Source organism: Quercus lobata, chromosome 7, assembly GCF_001633185.2.
Source record: "Quercus lobata isolate SW786 chromosome 7, ValleyOak3.0 Primary Assembly, whole genome shotgun sequence".
NCBI lineage: Eukaryota > Viridiplantae > Streptophyta > Magnoliopsida > Fagales > Fagaceae > Quercus > Quercus lobata.
In genome coordinates this window covers 32,153,402-32,162,963 of record NC_044910.1, presented here as the reverse complement: position 1 = coordinate 32,162,963, position 9,562 = coordinate 32,153,402, and the positions used below count along the sequence as shown (strand labels likewise).

At 33.9% G+C, this 9,562-nt stretch overlaps 1 protein-coding gene across 1 annotated transcript; it reads left to right on the top strand.

Annotated features, from left to right (window-relative positions):
* The first annotated feature begins 811 nt into the window (after window positions 1-811).
* LOC115953484 (probable serine/threonine-protein kinase PBL7) lies at window positions 812-5,055 on the top strand. The gene is made up of 5 exons (XM_031071165.1): window positions 812-1,096; window positions 2,119-2,781; window positions 3,448-3,705; window positions 3,847-3,966; window positions 4,170-5,055. Exons 2-5 carry the CDS (start codon window positions 2,164-2,166, stop codon window positions 4,800-4,802), a joined length of 1,629 nt encoding a protein of 542 aa, XP_030927025.1. The 5' UTR covers window positions 812-1,096; window positions 2,119-2,163; the 3' UTR covers window positions 4,803-5,055.
* The last annotated feature ends 4,507 nt before the right edge of the window (window positions 5,056-9,562 follow it).

The following is a 9,562-nucleotide window of genomic DNA, read 5'->3' as shown; positions in this document are numbered from 1 at the left end:
TATGTTCATGATTTGAATTCATATCAAATAATTTAAAATTAAAAATATGAACTATGTGTTTGTACTTTTCTTTCTTTTATTTTATAGCTTTCCCTTACGTAGCATGTAAGGAAAATAAAAAAGTTGGCTTTTTTTTTTTATTTTTATATGTTGGTTTATAAAACTTGTCTCTCAAGTCTCAACATTACAAATCTTAGAAATCAAGATATTCTTAATAAAACCAAAATCAAATGTTCTTGCACAATATACACCCTATATTTTATTCCCAAAAAAAAAACACACACACACACACCCTATATAAACACTCAATAAATACATTATATAGTTCAAATTTCCAATATCAACAAAAATTTATACAACTCTATAATCTTGTAGGCATGTTGCTTGAATGAAATTATCTGGGGTCAAATTTTTATTCTTTGACCAAAATTTTCGGATTAGAGTACACAAATCTCTTACTAAAAAATGTAAAACACAAACAAACTCTTTTTTTTTTTTTTTTTTTTTAAGGATTACTAGTCAAAATGGAACTAATAATTCAAATCCAGCTTGTACACGGTTGGGTTGGGGAGTCTCAAGACACAGAAGATTCCATGTTCAAACATAAGTACAAAAGGGCATTCTAAGTCATTTTCAGGATAAGAGAACCTGACATTGATGAATAAAAAAAGAAGAAACTGAATTGTAATAGAGAAAAATATTGAGGGTAGAGATGTCAGAAAGTGAAAAAAGAAACAATTTTTCTGTTGTTTTTATATGATAATAATAATGATACTTTCAATGGTTAATTAAATCTGGGTTTTTGGTAGGTTTGACCACTGCTCATTGGGCTCCATTCCTCTTTGGGACTCTCTCTCTCTCTCTCTATCTCTCCCTATTATTCTTAGTATTCCTTCATTTTTGTCTACTTTCTCTCTTTCTCTCTCTCTCTCTCTCACAAAGATAAAATCTTTCTCACTTCCCCAGCCTTTACCATCTGCTTTCTTTGACTTGAGAAGGGTTTTTTTTTTTTTCCTGTCATCAAATCAAGACCACAGATTCAAATTAGACCCATTTGGGCAATCTCTTCAGAGTTTCATGAGCTGCAATTTTCCAGGTTTGATTAGTTTTTCTTCTTTTTTGTTTTGTTTTTTTATAAAGTTTTAATTTTTCTAATTGGATTCTTGGGATAATTCGTGGTGGGCATTCAAAGATTCAGATTTTCTCGAGAGATTTGTGGGATTTTTTTCTTTTTTTTCTTTTTTTGATTTTTAATGGTTTGTTGTGCTTTCAGTTGCACTTATATGGGTATTGTCTAATTGCAGTGATTTATGGGATAGAAGATTATCCTATAATGATATTTTAGGCCTTGTAAATTAATGGTTATTTTTCTTTTGGCAAAATTTGGGGGTGTCATGGATCTGGGTTGCTTTTTATTCAAGTTTAATGGATTCTGATTCATGGGGTTCGTGGCTTTTTAAGGAAGAGGCATTAGTGGATATGGGTTTTTTTTTTTTTTTAATATGTATAAATAAATTTTGATCCTTTAGTAGCTAGGATTTATGGTATAGTTCATTACTAAGGTATTGTTGCCAAGTTGGAAGTTTGATAGATTTGTGTAGTAGATGATGTGGGAGGGGATTGGAGGGTGGTCTTTCACTGATTGATTAGCAATTTGGTTGCAGAAAGGTTCATTGTATGGAAATGAATTATCAAATTTTAGGTGGAATATCAATCCCTCAAGTGATGAAAAGGTGGACCATGACCCACCCAAAATTTAGGTGGTATTGTTGTGATAAGGGGAATTGAGATTGGCACTGATTTCAGAGGTTTCCTGAGATACATCTATTGAAAATAACATGTATGAGCAACTGTTTGAAATCTTCTATAAAAGGATGTTGGAGGGGGTTAACTGTTGATACTTAGAGTTGGTCATTAGGCAATTTCTTGTTCCTTTTTCTTTTATAAGTTTTTATTCATGTGGTGGTGATATTTTCCAATCCGATCAAATGAATTCTAAGGTGTGTCACCACATGAAATTCTTATCGTTTTATTTTAACTTTTGGTCTTAATGAAGTTCTAAGACCTTACCAAGTTTAAGGGTTTTAATTGATAGTTGCTCTTTATTTTTCTTTGCAGAAAGACAGAAAACCATATAACATCCTTAGATACTTGTATAGTAAGATGGGGTGTTTCACAGTTTTGAAGAGTAAGAAGAAAAAGTCTGAGCACAATGTTTATATGAAACGTGCTAGCCATAACGATCATTCGCCCACTGTGTTGCCGGAACCCCAAATCCAAACCCGGTCCCTACAGTCTGCACCCCCAAGTTTTAGGACCAGAGTGAAACCAATTCAACCAGTTAACAAAATCACCAGTAATAGAACAAGGGCATTATCTGCTCCGTCGACTCTTGATGCTGCAGAGCAAGATGCTCTTTCATCAGTTGAATATGATGAACAGGATGAGTCCAAGTATCGAACTGGATCAATAAAGGAACAACGTTCACCAAGTCCTCAACCTCTTCCTCTACCATCGCAACGCACTGCTGCACTAAAAACTACCGGAAGCTTCAAGTCAGTTACTAGTAGTGGCCCTCTCTTTTCTGGACCATTGCCACTGCCTCCTACAGGAACTCTGAGGAACTTTTCATTTGATGAAATTGCTGCTGCTTGCCATCATTTCTCGTCAGATCGATGTGTTTCAGAAGGTCTTTCTTCCTTTATCTATAAAGCTTCATTTGGAGATGATGGTTCAAAAAAGTTCGAAGCAACTATTACTCGCCTTCACCCATCCACTCAGGTAACTTATGCATATCACGATTATTAGGATGCATAGAGTGAACCTTTTTTTTTTTTTTTTTCATTTTCTTGGTATCTCCCAGGCCAATAATTGTTGGCACTTAGCTAACTTTTAAAAAAGTGGATGAATTCCACCATCATCATTTTGTTATTTTTACAGTTGTATGGAAAACTGTGTTGTTTTGCTGCTCTACATAATTGTTAGTGTTTTAATCTTGCATCCCCTTTCTGAATTACCCCAGTGTGCAATGGTATGGCTATATAATTTTCTTATAACAAACATAACAAAGTCTAAAAGAAACATGTGATTTTTTAGACAACTCCTAGAATTCAAAATTTTATAGTAATTGGAATTTAGGATATCTCTAGGTTGGTGTTAAAAGCTAGTAAAGTGAATTCAGCCATAGATGCAGTAAATGAAAGTTTACCTATCTGTGAATCTTGCTCTTGGGGTGGAATTGTAACTGCCTTTCTTTAAGTACACATTCTTCCTTTTGTTGTCCATATTGGTTGCATGTTTAAATGTATATCATGACATCAAACAAGGCATACAAATTATGGTTTCACCTATGTAGGAGAACTTTACGCCTTAGATATTTTGCTTTGTAAATATTAGAAATGCTGGACCGCTTTGTAATATGGTGTCCTTGTGTTTGTTTTCCTCCAGGGTTTAAAGGATTTTATTAACGAGGTAAATACAATTGCATCTTTGCATCATCCTAATCTTTGTAAATTGCTTGGTTACCATGCACGTGATGGTTCCGAACAAAGAATGTTAGTATATGAGAGGCTCTTTCATGGAGGATTGGATCGGCTACTCTATGGGAGATCAGATGGTCCTCCCATTGATTGGAATACAAGAATGAAAATTGCTTTATGCGCTGCACAAGGTCTTACTTTCTTGCATGAAGAAGGGCCTTTCCAGGTAATCATAATTCGACCGCATTAGCAGGGCTTTATTTTTTCTTTGGACAAGAAAATTAATATTTCAGTTATTTGAACCTTAGAAAATTTAAGGGTACTACGCCTTCTGCGTTTGCTAAAAGCTTCCCTTGTACTTATACAGGCCATGTACAATGAATTTTCAACTTCCAACATACAGATTGACAAAGATTTTAGTGCAAAGCTTTCAGGATATGGTTGTGTTGGCCACATTCCTGAGATGGAGATCTCTAATAATTCTGTTGTAAGTTCTTTTAAGTTGCTTTGTGATAACGTCCCTTTTCCATATCTAAGTTCATCTTATTTGTGTTAACCTTCAAAGAAAGACTCATAGCTAAATAATATGTGCTGTAGTCACATGCACGTTCTCTACAAATCCTCCTTTTTTGCATGCCCTGTTTGGGCCAATAGGTTGTTAATTAACATTCTTCTTTCTCATGTGTACAGGCAGTGGCAAACCTTTCAGTGGAAACAGTGGAGAAAGGATTGCTCACCCCAAAAAGCAATGTTTGGAGTTTTGGAGTTGTTCTTCTAGAAATACTTACTGGCCGGAAGAATCTTGATAGCCGTCATCCCAAGGAAGAGAGGAATTTAGTCAAATGGAGCCGGCCTTTCCTAGCTGATGACTGTCGACTATCACTGATCATGGACCCTCATTTGAAAGGCCGTTTCCCAACCAAAGCAGCCAGGACAGTCGCTGACATAGCTCAAAGATGTCTTCTGAAGGATCCATCAGAAAGACCCACCATGAGAGCCATCGTTGAACACCTCAAAATCATACAAGACATGAAGTATTCCTGTCGTTTTCCTCTACAAGAACCTGCAACCATTGCTGGAAAGCAAATGTCAAGGTCACCGAGTCTCAATGGAATCATTATGCCAGCTCCCAGGTCAAGTTTCTCGCCATCTCCGCCATCAAGAGCCCAACCATCGATTTCCCCTACTAGACGACCAGCTCTGCCATTGTCTCTTCCTCCACGTGCGTGTTCCTCCACCCTTTCGTTGGAGGAGCTTGAACGACAGGAAAGCCGAAAATCATCATCATCATCTATCCGGAGAGCTAGTGTTGAAGGTTTTTGATTGTCTATAATGTGCATCTTTTTCTCTTTTAAATTTTTTTTTTTTTTTTGGTGCTTTTTTTCTTCATTTTTTTGTTGGTGATTCAACACAATATATAGAAGATAAACATGTGGTCCTTCCACCTACACATCCCTCAACATGATGGAAGAGAGGATGCTCTTTTGTAGATAGTGAAAGCCCAGTCTGACTGAGTTCAATTAGTTTTCTCTAATCCAGAATGCAAATTATATTTATAGAAATTTGTATGTTCTTTACTTCTTTTCCCCTGCCCAAATAAGAAATCATCTCATGCAGGGCATATATATCGTTCTTCTCATAGCATGCGACTCACAAAAGGAAAATGCATACATGCAAGAAACAATTATTGCTCTCCAGTGTTTATTCTTTTCTTTTTTGGCTGAAACCCAATGCTCTTTCGAATCTTCTTCTATTCAACCTGTGTATGGTCCATTTGTATTTTAGAGATCAGCATTAAAGCGATGTGAATCGAAAGTATTAAATCTCCATGTAAGCAGAATATATAACAGTCCCAGTACTGGCAAATCTAACATCACACTGCTTTATTATGCTGCGGCTTGTGGTTCTTAATGTTCATATGGTATTTGCACACGTTTGCAAAAATTGAGTACAATGTACTGGCATGGCAGGCAATGCATAGTGAAAATCTGCCTTCATTGAATGCATTTATCGGTAAGACTAGTTTGTCGTCTACAATGAAGAAAAGTCATACTGCCTATTCATGACACATGGACAACATGTCATGATTAACTAGTTTATTATTATATTATATGTGAATTATTATATTTCATTCCTGCCAACTTTGAATTCTACCGAACACGTAGAGTCAAATTAGGAAACATCTTAATTATAAGTTGGAAAAGTAGGGCAGGATAGGTTGGTACTTATTGTTAATTCTTGACTAAATTAATGAGGCGGCCTTTCAAATTCATCCCTTTGAAGCCCTTAAGTGTTGATGGTATGAGTATGACCTCTCTTTTTTTTTCTTCCTAAACTTTGAATACAATCACTTTACTATCGAGTATGATGTTTTGGATTAGCTTTTTATTAATTTACTAAAAGTGAATAGAAGTAACATTGTACCTAAAACAAAAACTGAAGTTTTAAAAAGTTGTTTATAAACTAAGCCATTTGTTAAATGGGTACCAAAGGGTGTTAAGGGTGTTTTAAACATTCTAAACTATTCTTAATTATTATGGGATGGAGAAAACAGAGTAGCAAGTGTACATGTTACAAAAGCATAGAAAAGTGTCTCTGGCAATACTAGAGCAAGTTGCATTAAATGCATTCTTATTAAAATGTCTTAAGATATCTATTAACCAAACCTTTTAAGACATATGTTAACATATACTTAAAGTTGTTAAATTGCATTAAATATACTAAAATACTCTTACTTTTTATGAGATTGAGGAAAAAAGAGTGGCTAGTGCACACTTGTGTCATAAAAATATAGAAAAGTAACAGTAGTTAGTAAAACTACATTATGTTGCATTAAATGCTTATTTATTGAATGCCCTAAAACACTCGTTAATTGGATCCATAAACTTATAAGTTACACCAAAAAAGCCAAACCAAAGGCTAGTGTAGCGTAGCTCAAAAAAGAGAGGCTAGTGTAGTAAAAATGTTCCTCAATGGAGCTTTGTAACGTTGTGTTATGCTTCACCAATCACCATAGTACTTTAAAAAAAAAAAAATGATATTGAGTTTGTTGGGGGAGATCATATGAATTATGAAGATTGAAGGAACACGCTCTAATGTTATACATAAAAGATTGTCATCGAATGAGTCATATATCCCTTCAAGAATTGAACAGACACAACCACACTATACCAAATCACTTCTCTTCTTTTGGTTGGCAAGATGATGCCTCTATTTATGTTTAGCTTGCCACTAAAATCTCCTCACGTACTATAGAATGCAGGTTATCACATAAATGCTTTTTACATTTAATGGCAGCCACTGTGTATATTGGCACAACTTATGCAATTGGTTTAATAAGAATTGCCCGACTTCCTCAAGATGAAGATTTCGCTTGCCAATCTCTGAGAGTTTGATTTTTCTTTCCTCAATCCAAAATAACAGTCTTACAAGAATGCTAGCTCTACTAAAACTAAGGCAGCATTGTTACATCCTATCTCCACAAGAATAAATTTACAACATCTAAAACTAAAAGCAGTATATTTCACTTCATTGAAAAGATGATTGTAGTTCACATTTTGGTGGGAATCCGAGTCCAAAGCAGCAATTGCGACACTGTAATTGCTCTAAATCTGCAGTTCCTGAAGTCCTTGCTGATGACAGAAGTGTAGGACATGCCAAAAAAAACTGCAAAGTGAGCTTCCAACCAGCACTAGCACCTGTATCAAATCCACTCTTGCTGCTATAAAATTACCTTTAACATCTTAGATCACTGCACCTATCCCATAACCAGAGTCATCTTGAAGTTTTTGGACAGCAACAATAGACTTGGTAATTGGGGGAGGCTTCAATGATGGACTATATGTTTTCTACAGAAACTCATATATGAACTTGGCTACCAAATTTTTTTGTCTTGTGAGTGTGACAGCTTACCAGAGTGGCTGGTTGTAGCTGCTTTTATCCCATTGGTTTTCCATTCTTGTGCATCCATAACTGGCATGACATGATGAGGAAAAGGTCCATAGAGACAGATTTCCAGGGGAAAAGATTTGTTCTTGAACTTGAAGCCTCTCTTATGGATTTTCCCCCATCAAATAAGAATAAAATGTTCTTCCATGATATTCACATTCTAAATATTAGATATCCAATTCAATTAATGTTTTGATTAAACCATGTTACCACTCGAAATAATCCTAATCATACCACCCTTTTTTTTAGGGAATTATGAAGTTATTATGACAATATCGATGAAGCATGAACATTGTCAAATTTTCACAATTTTTTTTTTTTTTTTTTGAAAATGCTAGAACTACAAACTTTTTTACAAACAACTAAGAGCACTAGCAATAGTGGTGCTAAATAGGCATTTAACTATTTTTAGCACCACTAAAACTCAAAATATACCCTGCAATAGTGGAGCCAAAGCAATATTTTTTGGCTCCACAACTACAGTGCACAGCTATTTTTGGCTGTGCAAGGTAAAAAAAAATTTATTTTGTGTTCACACTACTTTTCTTATTTTTTTTATTCTTTCTTCTACATTTTATTTTGCGTTCACACTACTTTTCTTATCTGTGAAATGATTTCTATGGCCTTGATGGTGGTTGTGGTTGTGGTTGTGTTTTGATGGTTGAATGAAATATTATTTTATTGTGTTAAAAGTTAAAATAAAACCACTGTTGTTGGATGTAAGAAAGTAAAATAGATAAAGTGATTTTTTGTGGTGCTAAAAAGCTAAAAATTTGGCTCCACTGCTATGGATGCTCTAATGTGGTGAGTGATAGTAGTGCTAAATAGGCATATAAATATTTTTAGCACCACTAAAACTCAAAATATACCCTACAATAGTGGAGCCAAAGCAATATTTTTTGGCTCCACAACTACAGTGCACAACTATTTTTGGTTGTGTACGGTAGCTGAAAGGTAAAATATATAAATATATATATATATATTTTTTATTTTGCATTCACACTACTTTTCTTATTTTTTTTATTCTTTCTTCTACATTTTATTTTGCGTTCACACTACTTTTCCTCTCTCCGTGTCTCTGTGCAATGATTTCTATGGCTTTGATAGTGGTTGTGGTTGTGGTTGTGTTTTGATGGTTGAATGAAATATTATTTTATTGTGTTAAAAGTTAAAATAAAACCATTGTTGTTGGATATAAGAAAGTAAAATAGATAAAGTGATTTTTTGTGGTGCTAGAAAGCTAAAGATTTGGCTCCACTGATGTGGATACTCTAATGTGGTGAGTGATTATTGGTAAATAAAAAAATGATGTTATTAGTAGGCCAAAATGAGAATTAATAAGAAGTTAGCCACAATAACAGTTTGTAAAAATATTACAAAACAGAGATTTATTGAATAGTTATTGATAATTATATTGAATAGTTATTGATAATTATACATGTGAAACATCAGAGTGTAAAAGGCTTAGAGCACTCACATTAAATCTTCCAAAAATTCATATTTATCTTAGTATAAATATCTACTCTTTCTATTTCTATTTTAGATAATCACTTTCCAAAAAACCTCACAACAAATTACCTATTTTTAACTCTATTTCATTAAAATATCGATTTTTCTTGAATTTTTAAACTATTTATTTTTTCACACATAATAACCATCATTTTTTTTTCTTTTATTCTCAAAATACATAAAGAAATAATAAAAAATAATAGCATAATAACAGTGCTAGTGTAAATTTACATAATTACCATAATAATTATGGACAAATTTTATACAATTATACATAAACAAACGTGAGAGATTTTGGGCGGTTTATACACTTCAAAAAAAAAAAAAAAAAGGGTTATACGCCGGCATAATCTAAGTCTGTCAAAACCATATAAACCAACCCAATGACACTACGGAGTACTGAATCCGAATCCCACTAGTAGTAGATAGGATAAACAACATAATAGCTAAGAAGGTTAAATTTTGGTTAAGTCATTGGTCTATCACTTTATGTGTCAAATGTTATTAATTTTTAGTGTTACTGTTTCCCTTTCCATATATAAAAAGGACCCAAGTTTAAGGTTTTCTAACATTCAGACAATTAAACAAACAAAACAGCAAATAATAAACAGAGAAAACAATTGGCA

Bases quoted from the DNA above. Each gene is read 5' to 3' on its own strand.
- LOC115953484 (XM_031071165.1), top strand. From the start codon at position 2,164: ATGGGGTGTTTCACAGTTTTGAAGAGTAAGAAGAAAAAGTCTGAGCAC. The intron at 3,706-3,846 runs GTAATCATAATT...GTACTTATACAG, and splicing joins ATGAAGAAGGGCCTTTCCAG to GCCATGTACAATGAATTTTC. The intron at 3,967-4,169 runs GTAAGTTCTTTT...TCATGTGTACAG, and splicing joins AGATCTCTAATAATTCTGTT to GCAGTGGCAAACCTTTCAGT.